At 54.0% G+C, this 19,066-nt stretch overlaps 6 protein-coding genes across 6 annotated transcripts; 2 read left to right on the plus strand and 4 right to left on the minus strand.

The window, feature by feature from the left end:
• Positions 1-193: 193 nt before the first annotated feature.
• Positions 194-1,524, plus strand: CkaCkLH20_08200 (uncharacterized protein; the record flags this gene model as incomplete). The annotated part of the gene is made up of 3 exons (XM_038890915.1): positions 194-401; positions 454-1,301; positions 1,363-1,524. The coding sequence occupies 3 exons, from the start codon at positions 194-196 to the stop codon at positions 1,522-1,524; spliced, it is 1,218 nt and encodes a 405-aa protein (XP_038743678.1).
• Positions 1,525-1,998: 474 nt separating this feature from the next.
• Positions 1,999-3,024, minus strand: CkaCkLH20_08201 (uncharacterized protein; the record flags this gene model as incomplete). Its single annotated transcript, XM_038890916.1, has 1 exon — positions 1,999-3,024. The coding sequence occupies one exon, from the start codon at positions 3,022-3,024 to the stop codon at positions 1,999-2,001; it is 1,026 nt and encodes a 341-aa protein (XP_038743679.1).
• Positions 3,025-6,085: 3,061 nt separating this feature from the next.
• CkaCkLH20_08202 (uncharacterized protein) lies at positions 6,086-7,735 on the plus strand (the record flags this gene model as incomplete). Its single annotated transcript, XM_038890917.1, has 1 exon — positions 6,086-7,735. One exon carries the CDS (start codon positions 6,086-6,088, stop codon positions 7,733-7,735), a length of 1,650 nt encoding a protein of 549 aa, XP_038743680.1.
• A 193-nt stretch (positions 7,736-7,928) lies between these two features.
• CkaCkLH20_08203 (uncharacterized protein) lies at positions 7,929-8,480 on the minus strand (the record flags this gene model as incomplete). Its single annotated transcript, XM_038890918.1, has 1 exon — positions 7,929-8,480. One exon carries the CDS (start codon positions 8,478-8,480, stop codon positions 7,929-7,931), a length of 552 nt encoding a protein of 183 aa, XP_038743681.1.
• An 896-nt stretch (positions 8,481-9,376) lies between these two features.
• On the minus strand, positions 9,377-10,120 carry CkaCkLH20_08204 (uncharacterized protein; the record flags this gene model as incomplete). The annotated part of the gene is made up of 2 exons (XM_038890919.1): positions 9,377-9,690; positions 9,766-10,120. The coding sequence occupies 2 exons, from the start codon at positions 10,118-10,120 to the stop codon at positions 9,377-9,379; spliced, it is 669 nt and encodes a 222-aa protein (XP_038743682.1).
• Positions 10,121-11,574: 1,454 nt separating this feature from the next.
• Positions 11,575-18,336, minus strand: CkaCkLH20_08205 (uncharacterized protein; the record flags this gene model as incomplete). Its single annotated transcript, XM_038890920.1, has 1 exon — positions 11,575-18,336. One exon carries the CDS (start codon positions 18,334-18,336, stop codon positions 11,575-11,577), a length of 6,762 nt encoding a protein of 2,253 aa, XP_038743683.1.
• Between the last annotated feature and the right edge of the window lie 730 nt (positions 18,337-19,066).

Consider the following 19,066-nt stretch of genomic DNA (forward strand, 5'->3'; position numbering starts at 1 on the left):
TTCCGAAAACCTGCTGCCGGGTTAGTCCGCTCTCGGAACATCGAGGCTCGGTCGGACCTAAGACGACGGAGCGCTCCGACGGACTACTCCGATGCCGTCTTATGCGAGGAACCTTACATCAATACACCATGACAACCTCGCCGCGTCTCAGCCATTCAAACATACGTCCATGAGAGAGATGTCGGTACGAAGCATGGCCGCACTTTGCAGACCCTCAGTTCCCAGGATAGCCAATGGAACTCTCCGGACGCGTTCGTTCCGTCTTTGGCAGTCGAACGGTCTTGTGAAGCCCACGGCATGCTTTAGCTCATCCGCCGTACCGCATGAGAAGGTCGCTGTTCTCTACCAGGCCATTGAACCACCGATCATCAATGGTGTTCGCAAACCCATGAAGCCGGGGGGTTCGCCTTCTTCTCTACAGCGGCCGCATCCCAGTTGACTGAGACATCGCAGGATACCGAGACTCGGGCGCCGATATCGCCTACAACCTACAAGCCAGCAGATCTATCCAAGCAGTCACTCCCGTATCAAATCCGTCACCACGGGTCGACTCTGACTGGTGCTTTCCCGACACTGAAGACGGCATTTTATCTGCTGTCAATCAGGGAGCAACTCATCTATGGGCCAACACCATCCTCTTTGCGTCGCATCCTCTACAAGTCTCATCAAAACTCGCTCTTCATCAAGATTCGCTTCACGTCATCGGACATGGCCCTCTCGTGGTTGAGAAATACGACGACAAAGAGCTGGTCAACAACCTTCTCCGTCGCACCGGCGGCTTCACGATGCCTCGCTCCTGGACGATTTCAAGTAGCGCCACTCTTGCCGACGACCTGAAACGGGAAGATCTGCCGTTTCCAATTGTCGCAAAGCCTGTTCGCGGAAGGGGAAGTCACGGCGTCAAGGTCTGTCGCGACCTCGCAGATCTGACGTCCCATGCCGAAACCCTCTTCCAGGAGTCCTCGACCATCATGCTGGAGGAGTACCTCGCCGGCGAAGAGGCCACTGTAACCATGATGCCGCCGAGCTCTAGTAACAAGGACTACTGGTCGCTGCCGATCGTCACCCGCTTCAACCACCAAGATGGCATCGCTCCGTACAACGGCGTCGTGGCCGTCACCGCCAACTCGCGAGTCGTGTCGAGAGAGGAAATGAAGGACCCGGCCTACAGTCGGATAGCGGAGGAATGTGAGGGCGTCGCTAGGCTGTTGGGCGTCACGGCCCCAATCCGGATCGATGTGCGGCGCTTTGAGATTTCGACTGCGTCAAGGTTCGCCCTGTTCGATGTCAACATGAAGCCGGTGAGTCCCAATCTTTTGGGGAGCGAGAAGTACAGGACGAGAAGCTCATTATTGAATCTAGAATATGACCGGCCCTGGAAGGCCTGGGCGGGACGACCAAGCCAGCTTGACGCTGCTGGCTGCTGAGGCGCTGGGATGGGATTATCAGCAGCTTTTGAGGCAGATACTGAGTACATCATGCAGTTTGAGGACGCTCCGGGAGCTCAAGCCAAAGATTGGGTAGGCAGCTTGAGGGCATCACCAGGTAGATCATATAGCATGAAGAGATGGTAGTCACAAGGAGCCTTGAGAGCATCATCAACAATGGAGTGAACAGGCAGACCAAAACAAAGCCACAATACAAGCACACACAGGATCACACAAGTCATGACAAAGGAAGCAAGAGTGATGTGTTAATGCCAGTTCATTGCATACGTAGCAGCCTCAGCTGCAGAATTCTTGTGATCCATGAATCGTAACCCGTTTCCCAGAATGAAAAGAAAACCCATGTCCAGTCTCCCCCAACGGCCAAGAAGCCAAAGTCCCTGAAAGTTCACAAAACAAAATAAAGAAAACCCTCCCCATGTCCAGCTTTCCCACCATTCCAAAAGCCAAATACCGGGGTATCATCCTGTTTGTTCCTCCCTTCCAAACGCCAGCCAATGCGGTGGGGGTTGTCGAAAACCCAGACCATGTGCGATATCAAGTCAAAGCCCGTTTAGGCGCGACGACCGGTGTGGACGTCCTTCTCCTCGCGGGTGGTGGTGACCGTGGTGAAGGTCTGCTCGACGGGAGCGGGGGTGACGTACTGGGTGGCGGTAGCCAGGACGGTCTCGAACTCAGTGGCCACCTCGACGGCGGTCTCAGTGGGAGTCTGGGTCTGAGTGGAGTTGGTGTGAGAGGTGGTCGACTCGTGGATGGTGGTGAGGACCGGCTCAGGGAGACCGCTGGAGGTGGTCTCATGGATGGTGGTGAGGACCGGCTCAGGGAGACCGCTGGAGGTGGTCTCGTGGATGGTGATCAAGACCATGTTAGGGGTAGTGGTCGAGGTGGTCTCGTGGATGGTGGTCAAGACCATGTTAGGGACAATGGTCGAGGTGGTCTTGGGGATGATGGTGGTCAAGACCGGCTCGGGGACACTGACAGAGCTCAGGATGGGCTGAGGCTGGTCCCAGGGAGGGAGAAGAGGGTTGATGAGGGTGGGCATGGCGCCGGCCTCGGAGGTCTTGGTGACAGAGGTCTCGAAGCCAAAGCCGGTGGTGACGAAAACAATGTTAGGCACCGAGGTGCGCTGGATCTCGCTGGCGCTGGCAGGGGGAAGGCGGATGATGCTCTCAGACGAGGCGGTCTGGGTCTGAGCAGCGGTGGTAGTGGCCTTGCCGGTCTCCTCGGAGACGGTGAAGATGTTGGTGTAGGTGGTCGCGGGAGTGCCCATGGGACGGGTAGGGTTGAGGGGATCAATGACGACCTTGGTGGTGCTGACCTCGTCGTCGACGACGGAGGAGGCGGTCTGGGTGTCGCACTCCTTGCCGCAGGGGCCCTTGCGAGGACCGCCGGGGAAGCGAGAGACGGGGAAGCCGGTGGCAACAGCGTAGGGCTCGCGGTCGGGGTGGATGCTGAACCAGTCGGCCTTGGTGATGCCGCCGGTGTTGGCCTCGACCTGGGACCCGCCGTTGAGGGGGGCGCCGTTGGCCATGCTGGCGACGATGCCGGTGGTGGCAAGAGCGGTGTTGATCTTGGTCATCTGTGATGGAAGTTAGTCTCGAGAACGATGAAGGACAAGAGGTTGGACGGAAAAATCAGGACTTACCTTCATCTTGACGAGTTGTGAGATGAGTGAGGTTTGTGTGATGGGATGGAGTTGTTGAAGGGGATGAAAGTTGTCTTGGTGACTGATGATAGTGTGAGAAGGTAGAAAGTTGTGGTGTTTTTGCGAAGAGAAGTTGTGAGGTTTGTGGGAAGAGAGAAAGGTGGAAGGGTTTGCTCGAGAGAGGGTGGTGGGTGGTTGAGTGGGAGGGTGGGTAGGGCTGAGAAGTAGGGCTTGGCCTTTTTATTTTATTTTTGCCTGACGGCTTGAAAGGCAAGAGAAGGAAGGAGTGAGATGGGTAGGTCGAGGTCTTCAAGAGGGAGGGCGGCTTTCAAAGGCAGAGAGGCTGGACGGTTGGCCGGCGAAGACGAGCAAGGCTAGCCTCATCAGGAGCATCACCACCGCCTTCACTGACGTCACTCGGGCAGCCAATAAGAAAAAGGAACGGACATCAACAAAACGCAGGGGCCAATAGCGGGTCTAGGCCATAGGTGTTGGCCTTGGACCGAAGTTGAGATGCCTTATCTCTCGTGGAGTTGTTGATGGAATGGTGTGGAAACCCGTGGACTGAGGTGATAGCCTTGAATAGATAAAAAGGCGCTGATGAATTTTTGGAGTAACTTATTCTGGCGTATCTGATTCCCGTGGATGCGTATAAGAGTCACGATGTACGTTATGATGATGTTTTTCATCACGCCTTACTCCGGAACTGACACGAAGACGTCAGCAAGATATTCGAGTTATTTTGAAGTAACAGAACTAAAGCACGAAAATAGGTGGCCTGAAATTTCTTTCTCGTTCCTTCCGTCTTAGGCACAAGTGACATTGATCAAAATTGTCTGACGAGATTACCTGTGTTTGGGTTGATGCACACAAGTCGCGTGGAGAAACAATATGATAAAGGCGAAAGCAGGTATAAAATGCCAGCAGTATTCCGCTCATGTTCTCCAAGTAATGTCGAACAATGGGATGTCATAACAGGTCTACGGCACCAATGGCGGGCATTATCATTTTCATCGAACGGCTTCATCCCAACTTACTGGAATATCTAGACCTTGATTATTCCGGTTTCTTAAAGCGCGTGTTCAAGTTATTCTCGAGAGCGTAAGCTGGTAACGCAATGATGACTCTTTCTGCGTACCGGCGATGGAAAATCCGTACTGATGCGATCTCCATTGAGGCATCTCGCGAAGTCGCGAGGCGAGAATCCAACCTAAGTAGATGATAATGCACTTTCTGGTTTTAAGTCCCAGTCGATTGGCATTTCTCTCTCACCTGTGTACAATGCTAGATTCTGACTTGGTTAGCTCGGCTAGTTTGATCTGTCTTCATGTTCGAGTCGATATCAAGACCCTTTCTTCCATTTCGAATGTTAACAACATCAACGTCCTGATACAAACCCAGACATTACATCTAGCATGCAGAGGCTCAAAGAAGACACGGAGTAGCTTGATGAGACAGAACTAGCTCTTTAAGTATCGTCATCATCACCAAATGCGATATGCCGTGCAATACAATGCAGCCACCCTTATTATTCTGATCAATATCTCGCCATACCCAACGAGTACGCATTGTCATCATCACGATAGAGGTACAATTTAACGAGGTTATTGACGTCATCCCGTCATTCATATTCGCATGTACCGGCACAAATCCAGAATGAATGTGTTCTCCGGCGTTGTGGGACGTCTCACTTTCTCCAAACTTCAAGAACAACATCGTCTCCACATCTGTAATACCTCGCCAGAAGTTCGTGATCCTTCGGTTTTGACATGGCCCACCGTCAGAGCCTCCGAGTCATCCAACGTGATGGCCGCGCCCACCGGGTCGACTACGGTGCTCTTCTCGCAAGCCGCCAGAACGCTGCTGCCGGGTTTCCGTGAGGCCTGACTGACTGGGGTAGTAGGAATGGTAGGATCTACTATCCCCACGACGCGACGCAGCTCGTTTCTGAGAACGAGAGCCCTGGCCTGTCAAAGAGGATGAAGACGCATTGCCTGACCGCGAGGACCTACCACGGGGTGCTGATCATCCTTGAAACGACCAGTCATACTGCGATCTGATATGATTCTCGTGGTTACGTCCGTCTGCGTGAGTCTAGACGGTGTCCATGTCTCGAAACGTCTCGGTGACATTCCCAAGTTGAAGATGTCGGAAGAATTGGACCGAGGCGGTCCATCTCATGTGGCTAACAAGGAGTTCAAACTAAGACAATATTTTCAGCCCTGTAATATTTGGGATAAAGACGATGCTACATTGCTCACTGTTGACGTCAAGAACAAGCAGAGACACATGCTCAGGAAGCTGTGTGACAATGCGCCCGGTGGCCGCATCAGCTGTAGCGAATTTTCAGCCCAGGCAATTCATTACCACTTAAATATACGGACTCTACGCATTTAATTCCATGTATCTGTCGTATGAAGGAGTTGATATTATGTTTGGTATACTTGGGCCTGGCAAATCAATCACAATTTGGCCGTAATGGACGATTTGAACCCACAGGTCTGTGGAACAGCGACTTTCTTCGAACCATATCATCTCGCAGGACCTAAAATTTAACTATTCATCAGGTAATATTGTGGCTCATCTGATTTCATGCTTTTGAAGGTGTGATGGGCTTGGTTCAGTAAGGCAAACCTCACTCGATGAGGCTCGACCCAGCTGCTTAGCTGCAATCGAGGAGATGTTGTTCTTCAATTGACATCTTGGAAACATATCGCGCTTCAGATTTTAACACCACGTGGATAAGGAGCATGGAGTCACGAAAGAATAATAGGGAAAAAAAATCTCGTCAAGGTCTGTAAGCCCCAAAAACGGCCGTGACTGTGTCTGTAAAACTCAAAAGTCCTCAGTGGGTCCCGTTCCGTGTGTGGCTGATTCAAAAAGCCGCCAACCGCTTCCTCAATGCGCAAACTCATTTTTTCCCTTCCACAAACAACATCCGACCGTGAAGACACACGACACCGCCTAGCCCGGCAGCCGAATCGTTCCCGCCACCATGGCTCCCGTCAGTCTCTTCCGCCTTCCGCGCGAGGTACGCGACATCGTCTATCGATACTACGTCACCGTCAGCGGCGGCCTCGTCTGCGACACCGAAGCTTTCGTCAACGGCAAACTCCGAGGGAAACACGAACCGCTCAGCTTCTCTCTCGTGTACACCTGCAAACAGATCTCGGCCGAGATGGATCGCGGCGGCATCGCTCTGCGCTACAACGTGCTAACCTTTTCGACGATTTGGGACAGAGATCTGGGCCACCTGGCATGGGCCTTCGACGGGTTGGTCAACGGCGTGGATGAGCTACGATGCGAAATCTTCCACCTCGTCGGCCACAGCATTACAGACACGATATATGACGAAATGGCTGCTGAATATCCCCAGTTTCTGCCTCTATTGGACCGCATGAGGGAGGAAGGGCCGCGCTTCCCGGGAGAAGAGCCATTATCAACCGAGCGACACGGGCCATACGGGGAGGCTCCCTCCGTATATCGCGAATTCATCAAGGACCTCCTACGGAAAGCGGTCAAGCATGACGATGCGTTCAGACAGGCAGTCGTGAACTGCCGCCTTCTTGATCATCGAGTCAACAAGCATCGCTACGAAGTAGACCAAGGATGGAGCACTTTCGACGCCATACGCAGCTCAACCGAGCTTTGGGCCATTCCATCAGAGCGTCAAATGAGCGAACTCAACTTCATACTGGGATGGGCCTGGCAACGCCACTTTACGAAGGCTTCGGCTCGGGAGACGTCGAAGTTCCGTTTCTCGGCCGCTGCGGCCGCTGTTCATTTCCTCGAGAATACTCCACACGAGCTGCGCAAACACCTGCGCGAAATCGTTCTTGACGAAGACCGCGAGGCAGTGGCTCACCCGGAATGCCATGCTAGAGGCCTTATTCCGTTTTGTGAACAGTATCCCTTGCGAATCGAGCGCCGCGCCAATCTGTGGAGGAATGTTTTTCAGAAAGATTTCAACTACGACAGTCCCTCAGCTCGGGTTAACCCCATGTTTGACGTGACTATCACCCCGCTCTTCCTGAGTTCCGACCAGATCACCGCAAACGTGTCCAGCTGGATCGCAGAAGCCCTGGCGCTTTCTTCGGCTGGCATGCCTCCTGCAGCATTTTCCCTCGTCCTGGATGGAAACCCGGCGCCGGATCTTTGTTCTCGAATATTCCAAGCCGTTGTTCAGCGTGATGTGGGCTGGCAATTGGCTTGGCAGAAGAGCCTTGATCGCAGACTGTTGCCGTACATGACCTGGTATGAAAGGAGGGGAGAAGGGGTGCCCCGACATGGCTACGTCACGTTGACTGCTCTTTCACAGTTCCAAAATCGTGTTCTTCCAGCGGACTATGGGGGATATTGGGGATACTTCTTCGAGGGGTTTCCTGATGCCATGGAAGACATACGAAAGGGCGATTCCGTCGTGCGTTGCAATTTTGATATTGGCCAGCCTTTTGACGTAGACCAAATCGTCTCCGAGCATCGAACGTGGAGTTCTTTCAAATGGATCACGGAATGGTTTAATCACGAGCCATGGTTTTGGGAGACTGAAGCCCCGTTGCCAGAGTGGCGGGGTTTGGTGGAAGAAAATATGTTCGATGTTGCAGAGGAGGAGGGCATGCATAGACGTCGTCGGTATTGGCATTAGCTGTCTTTTATGCCATGAGCCGCCGATGTTTGGTTTCCAACATTCGCGTTCCATGAAGCCATCCAGTCATGTCGAGTAGAATGAAAAAAAAAAAAACCTATAGTTCAACGGGTTCAGCACGTTGCCGGACTAAGTGGTTAAAAGACCGTCTTGCATTCAGAACAAGAACCAAAGACCATAACTTTGATCCGATCTACTCCAGCAGACCTTTGAAAGCTTCCCGATGCCTAAGTTCCTCCAGCATATCAGTGAAGTCCTGAACCCCATGAACCTCACTCATCGTCTTGAAATACGGAATCTGCTCCTTCAGCCACGCAGCCTCATGCCCGGCCTCGGGAATCGCCATACCGCCCTCCCGAATCGCAACCATGGGCGTGAACACCACCATCAACAACCTCTTCGCCTCGTCCAACCCCGCGCCCGGAGCCCCGTCCCGCCGGATCCCCACCGCGTCGTCCCACGCGCCCTCGATGTCCGCCGCGAGCTTGTCCCAGTCCGCCTTGGTCCGGCCCGGCGACGAGCGGACCATGGCGACGATCCGGTTCGAGTTGTCCGAGTGGGGCTTCCCGGCCATGAAGTACGTGCCGTCGTCGGCGCTGCCCGCCTCGTGCTTGGCGAAGCTGACGTGCACGAAGAAGGCCGGGGTGTCGAAGGCGGCGCAGTGGAGGTTTGTGATCGCGGTCGCGACGGATTGCCGCTGCGCTGCTGAGAGGGGGTATGTGTGTTCTACTTTGTAGAAGGGCATTGTTGGTGAGGTTGAGATTGGTGAGATGGGGGGATGATGAACAGAACAATTCGCATAATAATAATGAAAAGGCAGCTTTAGGGAGTTTATAGACGTCGGTTGAGGGGCTTGTTGTTCCTAGGCTTGATCAGTAATCAATCAGTTCGGCGCCCTTGGCTGCGACATCTATCGCGACGTCACGGCTACGAGATGCATGTGGGGTAACTTCCATCCGCCAAGGTGAGATTGTGGTGAACTTCATGGTATTCAATGCCATCTAGATATCGTTACTGTTGACCGATACCTCTTTTCATTGACTGGAAAGCTACAGCTGAACTGGCATGGCTTCCATGTAAAAGCGTGTGATATTCGCCTGTTCCGTCAGTCATCCGTACGCTCCGATGGCGGGGCCGGGATCGGGGCTGGGGCCGGTGGGAGAGCCACCGTCATCTTGATACCCGTCGCCTCGCGGGTTGAACGGAGCATGGATGTGGACACCAGTCGGTCAACTGCACAGCGCCTGTCTTTCCGATCGAATTCGGCGCCGAGGTCAATCAAGCGCTAGATGACGGGCGCCGTGCTATTCTGACGAAGTAGGTCCTGGACTCCTGTCTGATGCCGCCGATGACAGCAATGTTTTTTTTTACGTTGAATGTCCATGACTCCTTCTTCAAAGACATTATACCACATCAAAAAGAATTCTCAAAATCTCAAGAAGCGGGTTGAACCTTGAATGAACTGAAATACTGATATTTTACAGTTTTTGGTACACGAACTGTTCCGTCTCGTCCAGTTTGTATATTTACAAAATAATTCACGCTATATCCAGGCGTAATATACACAATTGAAAAAAGAGGAAGCGTCTTCACTCCCCGCTACCGCCCGCAGGCATCAAGCCCCAACACATTATGGCCCGTTTACTGGCCGAAGGTGAACTCGGGGATCTCAATGGTGGTGACGGTCCAGGTCTTGCCGCCGTCGCTGGTGGACATGTCGCCGGTGACGCCCTGGCCCTTGCCCATGGTGTTCTTGTAGTTGGGGTCGGCCTTGTCGAGGATGATCTTGGTGTTGATCCAGGAGTGGGCGCCGACGGTGCCGCAGTCCTCGGCGGCGCACTCGACGGAGGAGCCCCAGCCCTGGGCGTGGCCGTCCGAGGTCGAGAGCGTGTGCACGGCCTTGCCGTTGAGGGAGACGGTCTGGGTGTAGTTGCCCGAGGCGTCGTCGAACTTGTCTGTTGTGCGTGATTAGTCTCATGTTTCATAGACCGACGACATTAAGGCTAGAGGCTTGGTGGGGTTAGACGTACAGTGCATGGTGATCTTGTCGCCCTCGGCGGCGGGGGAGCCCTCGGTCTGGACGGGCATCTGGGAGTTGTCGCCGGTCTTGGTGAGGGTGTAGGCGTAGATGGACCACTCGTTGGAGTTGTAGTTCTCGGCGATGGACTGGATCAGGTCGCCGTTGGAGGTGCCCATGCCGACCCAGAGGGAGGCGTCGCCCTTGTTGTTGGCGGGCGCCGCGGGGAGGACGAGGGTGGAGGTGGCCTCGCGGATCCAGGAGTCGGAGGCGACGGGGCCGGTGCTGAAGGCGGGGCCCATGGCGGCCTGGACGCCGGCGACGGCCGTGACGGCGAGGGCGGAGACGATCTGGCTGGTGGAAGGCATCTTGTTTGATTTGCTGGAGTTTGTTTGGTAGAGACTGGACGGATGGTTGTGGTGGGTAGGGGAGTGTTGGAAAAGAATGACTGCCGGCAGATGTTGTGAAGTGAATGATACTGAACGAGAGAGTCCTTGGACCGGAGTCGATGAGACAAGCTTTCTTATAACTCCTAGCCAAGGCACTTCTTCTTGGCATGACAGGGGAACCGAATCCGAACGACGTTGTAACGACCACATCCGTCCACATGGGAGCATCACCACACTTTCGAAGCCATACCCGCGGACTCGTATCCCACTTGTTTCAACCATAGAGCGTTATAGTGGGCACGTCGCGGCTGGTAGAACATGGTTCCTCGCCGTTTCGAACCTGCCGAAAGTGCTGTTGCATCTCGCTTGGGCGGCTTCGAATGGAGTTGGCGCTGGTTCTGGCGAGATCTTCGCCGACCTAGCCGGAAAATGACATCGGCTGTCGTTGCATTGGCGGATGGGATGCATTCCCACCAGTTCTCCAGTCTGTTTGATGGGACCTGTAAGCGCTGACTCAGGGATATTGCCTGGACGCGGCAAGAAAAGGAGCAACTCGAGGCTGTACCCGTAACTCTACGCTTGTTCTGCGATCAAGGTTGTCGGCAGTATGAAGCGTCTGTGGCTAACTCTCTTTCGTCGTCATTGCCATCTACACGGAGCAGTTGGTTGCCAAGGACATCTGCCGAACTGGCGGGAATGGTTTAGATGAAATCGGGCGCCGCCAAACGATACACCCCGGAAGCCGGCTGACAGGGATGACGAACTTTTGTTCCGAAGGTCGAAGGAGGTTTTATTTGCGGGTTGCTCCTGTCCAATTTATTTGCCGGCCCGGTTTAATCAATATGCTGCCGTCAACACGTAAATAGACGCCGCAAACAATTCCACCACCAATGCCCGTCCGCGCTTCTGAAGTGGTCACTTCCACTTCCCCTTCCCCCTTCCCCACACCGATCATCCGCTCCCTAAACTGGTTCAAGCGAAATTGTCCTGAACTGACAATGTCGAATGTCGCTTGAGATGAACCGCCGCGGAGACCGTGGGGTTTCGAATGACACGGCATGCGGCGAGGAAAATTTGCAATTGGTCGACGGCGGCCGTTGACCGCGCCTGACGTCGATCGAATACTTCCTCTTTCGTCCGCCAAGGTAGATCCCACCGGAGTCTGGGTCGGGTATCGGATGATGGGCTCCTTCGGTAGCGTAGTCGTATCGGTTCTCGAGCCTCGGTGGCGGTCACCGTCGTGGAGTGTCGTCACGGCCTCATCCGAACGGTGCATCCATGGACAGATTGGACGAAAGAGGTATAAAGAACAACCATAAGTGAAACTCATCTGTCTGCTCGTGGCAATTTCCTAGCATAGGCTTCGGTTGATGGCCCGACCTACTTCCATGTCGGTTTCCTCGTCAGAGATCCTTGCTCCAGACATGACAAGTCTAGTTTTTCCGCTTGAACAGCTCAAGAATCTCCTCCCTTTTCTCAGCCGCCGCAACATCGAGACAAGTCTGTCCGTTGACGTCCTCCGTGAACCGGTCAACTCCCTTCTCAAAAACGAAGAAATCGAACAAGCGCGCATCATTCCTCCGCCAGTCGTAGATGTTTTCAGGGCAAGGCTGTCCAGCCAGACTCCTCTTCGTAGCCAAGACGTGCAGAATCGTTTCTCCGCGACTATTGCGCGCCGAAAGATCGGCCCCGCCGAAGAACTTCTCGAAATGTTTGATGTGGCTCGGGCGGTGGTCATACAAGTCGGTCTCATAGCGGCAGGGAAGCTCACTGAACTGTCCCATCACGCCGTCATTCTGCGCCACGAAGTAAAACAATGGCGGGTTACCATAGGCGTCGGGCTGGTTGACGTCCATGCCCAAGTCGACGCATCGATCCCACAGTACCTTGCAGCTTTCGATGTGACCGCGGTTGTACATGGCAGGATGGGTGCTTCTGCTGCCTTCGCAATAGTATCTCTCGCCGCGAGCCGTCGCATTCAAGACGTCCTCATAAGGCTCGGAAGCGAAGATGCTGATGCACTTTGAGGCAATGCGATGCAGTGCAGTCATCTCGTCCGGGTCGGCCTCGGTTAAGCCGGTGGCCCCGAGCTCCAGCAGCCGATTGATGATGTTCGGTCGGAGGATGCGAAGAGCGTGTTGTAGAGTTGTAAATCCGCGCTTATCCTGGACGTTGACCATGGCATGGCTTTCCGGCAGCGCCAGGAATTTCATGATGTGCTGCTCATGCATGTCCGGGTTCGCCAGTAGCGTGTGAAGGGCGGTCTTGCCGTCCTCGTCAACAGCCGTAATGTCTGCCCCGTACTCAAGCATGCGTAAGAAGAGACCGGTTCGCTGCTCGTCCAGATCGTCCTCAACGCAGCCGAAAGCTCCCTCTCGTGCCTCATCTTCTAATGCGTCTCTATAGTCGTCGAGCGCACCTTTCTTGTGGCATTTGTGATGGCTCTTACTTCGGATGCCGGCATTACAGGCAGCAAGGAACACCGTTCTTCCGCTTGCATCGCGTTTGTTGAAGTCCACGTTGCCCTTTCCCTCAAACACGGTATAGTCGAAGAAGATTTCGCTAAATCGCTGACTGTGGCGCACAATCTCAAATTGCCGATGGAGAAACGGAACGCTTTCTATCTTCGAAGAGGACGGTTCGACGGACACATCGTTAACCGCGTAGAGGTCCACACCGCGGTCGATGAGTAAACGAATAATCTCCTCTCGCCATTCATCTTCGCGCGGGTGGTCCCGAAGGAACAGAGTGTCATAGGACATGGCAGCATACATTGGTGTCACAACCATGGATTCGTCGTCCGACATGACATCCGGCTCGTATATCACGTTTTCGACGTATCCCAACGCACCCGGCTCCGAGACGTTGATATTCGCGCCGGCGTCCAGAGCCAGTTCGACATCTTCTTTTCTGAGCCTGGCGATGGCCATGAAGAGCTCGAGGTCAATGTGGTCCCCGACGTCCACTCCGCAAGCAACGAAGACGGCCAGGAGCTTTCCGGACACCATCTGGAAGCATTTGCGGCGGCCTGTGTAGTCGGAATTCTCGTTTGATGTTTGTATGTGGGGATCGACGCCCAGGCGGAGAAAAAGCTCGATAAACTTGTCAGTGAAAGGTCCTGGATTCTTGACGACGACGTGCAAGGGAGTGTCGCCGTTTTGGTTGCGGGAGTTGAAATCGAGCTTTCCGCCAGCTCGATCGCGGATGGATGCGAGATAGGCAATTGCCTCGAGATGCCAATACTGCTGGTCCTTGGCCATGGCGTGGAGGATCGTTTGAATGGATGCCTGAATGGTGGTCTTGCGTTCATGAAACCGCGTTTTGATATCGGCACGCTTGTACAACCGCGTAGGCAGGTTGGCACGCACGTTGCACCTCTCCACCAGCGTCCTGACCATTTCCATGTTGGGCGATCTGCTCAGGCAACTGATGTGAAGGATCGAGTCGTATCTGAAAGGAATGATAGTGTAGAGATCTTCGAGCGTCCGTATCTCTTGCAAAGGGAAGTCTCTGACTACCTCGTCCAGACGACAGCAGTAGCTCATGTAGCCAGAACCAGGTTCGCAACTTACATGCGTTCTTCCCTGTACAGTTGACTCCTGGAGAGCTTTCATCGTCCATGGGTCTACTAGAGTAGATGCATCTTCTCCGTGGCGTGTCAAGTCTCTCATTAATGCCACTGCTTCCGTAACACCATTGGCGACAAGCCGTTCCATGAAACTCATGCCTTGTCGACATTGCAGCGAACTGGTCTTCTCGTCCTTTATCACTTCCATGCAGCTGACAAGATTGGCTTCCAGTTTCACCATGCGCTCGATGTCTTCCAGCTTGAGGTGCGAGACGACACTCCATGGATCGCGCAGTACAGCATCCGTGATCTCGAACGTCTTCTGAACACCACTGGCAGTGCTGTTCTCACCATCGCCGCAGGTTTCTGGACCCAATCTGCGCAAAGCTGCCACAACGCTGCTGCATTCCACGGCCTGGGCTCGTTCAAGCACCGTCTGGTTTTGTGGCCCGCCCTTGATCTTCGGATCTGCGCCGCTGCGAAGCATCGCACCTACCACGCCTGCGACAGCCATGTCCTGGTTGACCATGACACGAGCATTCATCGTGTTGAAGCAATGGGGATCCTCCCGATCTTCGTAACAGGATCTCGGATATCGATCTTTTTCTTCGGGCCTCGCCGGCACATATGGTCGGTAACGGTCGATTCCGCGCTCCGGAAACCTTTTCTGCTCTTCTCGGCTTTGCACCCAGCGTGCTTCCTCTTGGTCGATTTCGGCGCAGGCGTGAAATGGTGACCACCCTTCGTTATCCGTCGCATTGAGCCTCGCGCCGGCCCGCAGGAGAATGCCAACTGATTCCGCGACCCCAGACACGCAGGCGGTGAACAGTGGGGTTCGTCCGTTGCCATCTACTTCATCCAGGAGCGCATGATCTTGATCGACAAGATAGCCGACTGAAGCCGTGTTCCGTGATACACAAGCCAGATGCAATGCGTCCCGCCCGTGAACATCTCTGGCCCTGAGATCCGCTCCATGTGCAAGAAGCACTTTTAGAAATCCCGGGCTTGTTCCCCTGCCTGGGTCTGATCCTCTTGTGCTCATACAAGCGTAGTGAAGAGGCGTGAGACCATCTCCATCGCGCTCGTTAATACCACTGCCTTCATCTGCTTTTCCGAGGAGGCTAATGATGTTATCAGCACGTTTGTAGACGTTCTCAGTCTTACTGACACAGCTCCAGGGCTTATTGTCGTCAAAAAGAAGGTGCAGCGGTGTCTGTCCAGCGGAATTTCGGAACAGGGGAGAAATGCCCCAATTTAGCAATTGCTCAAAGAAAGGACTAGCCCCATCGCGTGCGTATTTATCATCGGCAGTGTATGAGCCCCCGATTGTCACGGCCAGATGCAACAGAGTATTGCCCTCGGCGTCGCGATCCAGGGGGCTCATGCCATATCGCTCAGCGAGAGAGCACAAGTAGTTGACGAAGTGATTTGAAATGTATCGCGTTGGGTTATTATTGGCGACGACTCTGTGCAAGAGACTCCTCCCGTATTCATCCTTTGCCTTCGTGTCGGCTCCGGCAGCTGCGAATGACGCGGTGAGATAGGCGGGGTATGTAGAGGTCTCAAGGAATGGAGTTGCTCCATCTCCTTGCCGGCGGGTCTCGATGTTGGCCCCGGCATTGACGAGGGCCTTGATGAAGGGCAGGACACATCGCTGATTATCCTCTTCATCGTATTTCGCTACGAAGCCAGAGCCAAACTCCTGGTGGATAGTGAACAAGCACTCATCGAAGTTCGTGGTGGGATTGGCAGTTGCAAGAAGCATTTCAAGCAGGGTGTGCTCCCCAGGCCTAAAGCGCTTCAAAGCATTGTTGATAACGTCCGCAGGGTACCCGCCATCCTCTATCGTTGCGCCTCGCGAGATGAGAAACTTGGCCACCTCCTCAGCAGTGCTCGGATCCGGAGGAGTTTGGCTGTATGGCCGCGAGGGTCGTTTCATCCAGCAGCAAGCGAGAGCAGGCGTTGGCTTGCCTTCTCCAGCCTCGGCTCTCAGCTTTACGGCGTGTACATCGGCGCCGTAGTCGAGCAGGAGTTCGCATACCTGTAGGTCGAATTTGTTCATGACCGCGCGGATCAAGACGCTCTCGCCGTCTTTTCCCAGTACTGAAGCATCCGCACCAGCCTCGAGAAACCGTTTAAGAGGCCTCCTAACATTCAGGCCACGCTTATCGAAGAATAGGAAGATTGGAGTGTCGCCGTAATTATCTCGGGCTTCTAGCTCCGCCCCATGTTCCAGCAACAGCTCGAAAATCTCAGCAGAAATCTCATGGTTTTCCTCGCACCAGCCGCGCACAAGTGCATGCATCGTGGATTCCGTCCGCCCGTCGCTTTTGGGATCATCTTCGGCATGCAGTTTGCTCTGAACCAGCGCTCTCGAACCTTCAGGGTATGATTCGAATAATAAGCGTAGACACTCAAGATGTTCGGCGGTCTTGTCTTCGTTCGCGCAAATGAGTCTGAGAGCCTGCTTGTAGACCACTAGTTCGGCGCTGAGCCAGCGTTCCGGGTCGACGAAGACTTTCAACAAGTCGAGGCGCCCAGCGTGCGCACATCCTAGAAATAGACCATGTCTCATTACCGTGTCAACGTACGGTAAGATCAGCCCCAGGGTTTGGGTCGAGAAATTGCCATTATTGCCGTAGTTGTTGCGGCGCAGATCATAAATCGTTACTTTCCGCGGTATATAGCTATCGCTACTGACGACATTGAGATGACTTTTTGCCTTGAGATTGGTTTCCAAGTCGACACCAAGATCGATCAGGGCGGTTAGGGTGTCATACGAGTCGGATCTGATTGCTGCCCATACCAACGACGACAAGCCTGATTCCGAAGACCACCGCATACCGTCCAAGGCTGGCCACACGGCCTTCAGCAGATCGACGTTGTTCTTTTTGCACACGCCTTGGATGAGATACTCGAAACGCGATGCTTGCACATTCGCCTTTTTCGACCAAGGATGTTTACTCTCGTCTGTCTTTGTGAGCTCGGGAGTCCATTCTGGAAGGCACTTATGCGCAAGGTGGTGCAGCTCGATTTTCACAGCCAAATGAACAGGTGATTCGTGCTCGCCTATGCACTTCTCTCCTGTCAGGTGTTTGGGCCACCTTTTGCTGTATCTGCCTTCGCAGATGGTGGCGTCGAAATGGAGTTTCCATAACCGTTCCAACGCTTCCAGAAAGTCAGCATCGTCGACGTGCTTGTCGTATGTGACGTGATGGAACCAGTTGTCCCTTGAGTAATTGAAGAATGGGTATTTCGCCGCCGCTTGGTGTTCTTTCTCTTCTAATACCTGTATGTTGAGCTTCATGCAGGTCTTTGCAAGATCTCGGTGGACTTCCTTGTGGTCGAAGGGAGGGAAGACGCCGGGGTCCACCGCCCTTCGTGTCTTGTCGAAGAGAAACTCAGATAGAGAGTGGTGTATGACTTGGACCGTCTCGTCTTCGAGAATCTCGAGAAGCGGATGGCATGCTTGCCGAGCAATCGCTTTCGCTGTGGCCTCGGGGACGATGTTGAACCTGAAGACCAAGAGGCCTGCTAGCTCGCGGAGGCGCACCGGTCTGGGGCTGTGGGTAACGCAGGCCAGTAGGGCCGCCTGAACCTCTTGGGGGATTCCCAGTTCATGGACACGCTTGGCGAGTATTTCGTTGTACATGTGCTCCAGATGAATCGGCATGGCGTCGATGTCAACCTTGGCACCTGCTTCGAGACCTGGTAAGATCTGATCGAGAAGAAGGCGGGCATACAGGAACAGCCCCTTTGACCTCTTGGAGATCGCCTTTGCCAAAGTAACATGTGTTTCGGGCGCTCCCGGAGTTATTTGCTTCAGTCGGTGCCGAACAAAGACCTCAATCTCTTGGCCGACCTTGTCCTCCTCGAGGCTGATGTGGACAATGGAAGTCGCCGTCAAGTGCATCTGCAGGTCCTGCCGTGGGCGACTGGTCATGAGGATCTTGACAGCGTCGGGCCGGAAAGCAGCGAGCTTGTTGAGTCGCGGGAAGAAGGTAGCTACGTCTTTCGTATCCATCTCATCCAGGGCATCAATGATGCAATAAGCCTTGGCGAGCGTTGCAAGTCCCCCAAGCAGGTGCTCCCATAATTCTTCCTCGCTGACGTTTTGAAGCTTCTTCTCCTTGCTGAGCGCCTGGAGTGAGCCTTGCAGTCGGAGGCTGTATGGGAGTAACTGAGCGAGCCAGTCTCTCACCAGGCATCCGGAGAATCTGTTCGCTTGGATGATGTGGCGGAAGAAGAAGAAAAGAACCGGGGTGCCGTTGCCCTTGCCGTTGCTGTCCTCGTCGAGGGGGTCGTTGTCATCAGGATGTAGGAAGTCCTGAACAGCCGACGCAGCGAGAACCGACTTTCCAGCGCCGGGAACGCCTTTGATCCAAAGACTGCCATGATCCGGAGACGTAAGCCATTGCTTGTATCGCGGGGTCTCTGCGAGCCACAGACCGGTCTTCGGCGCGCGAGAGAGCAGGTGGCGGTTCAATTCGGATGACTCTGCGGAGTAGTCGGTCGGCTCGAGCCAGGACTGAAGCCTGAGAAGGTCATCAGGGAGGAGGCGGGTGTCTTCATGTTGGATGACCTCGAAGTCAGACTCGGGGTTTACCCCGCGGAGAACACCGCTCATATTGGGCAGGCGAGTTTTGTTTCACGGCCGAACTCTCTAGCAAGTACGATAACTTGCATCTGGCGACCGATGTCAAAGGATGGGTGCCGCTTCGTCAAGGCTCCGCGAACGCGTTAGACAAGAATATAAAAGGCGGTAGGCAGAGAAAGCCGGCAAGGGTGTGGTCGGCAGATGCTTGCATGGCTGTTGGTCGTTGGTGGAGTGAGTCCCCGCCGGGCGAGTGCTGCCTGCGATGCCAAGATGACTACCAACGTTAGCACCGATTCCGAGAGCGTGTACAAAATATTCCCAAACCTGCTTGTCGGAAGTACCGTGCATGTTCGTGGTGCAGTGCGACAGTCATCGGTGATGTCGATGTCGATGGAAAAATTGATGGCAATGGTTGAGCCTGGCTGAAGACGGAAGGAAGGACCACGCCAGCTGGCAAGACGGCACTGGCACCCTGTGACGGCCCGTCCATTCCCGGAAGGAGAACTGCAATTCCTCCTCGAGCAGATAATTCCCGTCCTATTATTCCTTGAACAGTACTGAGATATAATTGACCTACGCCAGTAGAGAGGATTTACTTTTTCGGTTAACATATTTATTTGGTTTGTAGAAAAGAAGCGCGCAAGACGTAGTAGGAATATCCTTCTTTAGTTTAGCTCGGGGGAGAAAGCCACGCGACTGCTGTCGTAGATATCAAATAATGAAGTCGAGGACCGGATGACTAGTGAGAAAATAGAGATAA

This window comes from Colletotrichum karsti, assembly GCF_011947395.1.
Source record: "Colletotrichum karsti strain CkLH20 chromosome Unknown Scaffold27, whole genome shotgun sequence".
NCBI classification, from domain to species: Eukaryota; Fungi; Ascomycota; class Sordariomycetes; order Glomerellales; family Glomerellaceae; genus Colletotrichum; species Colletotrichum karsti.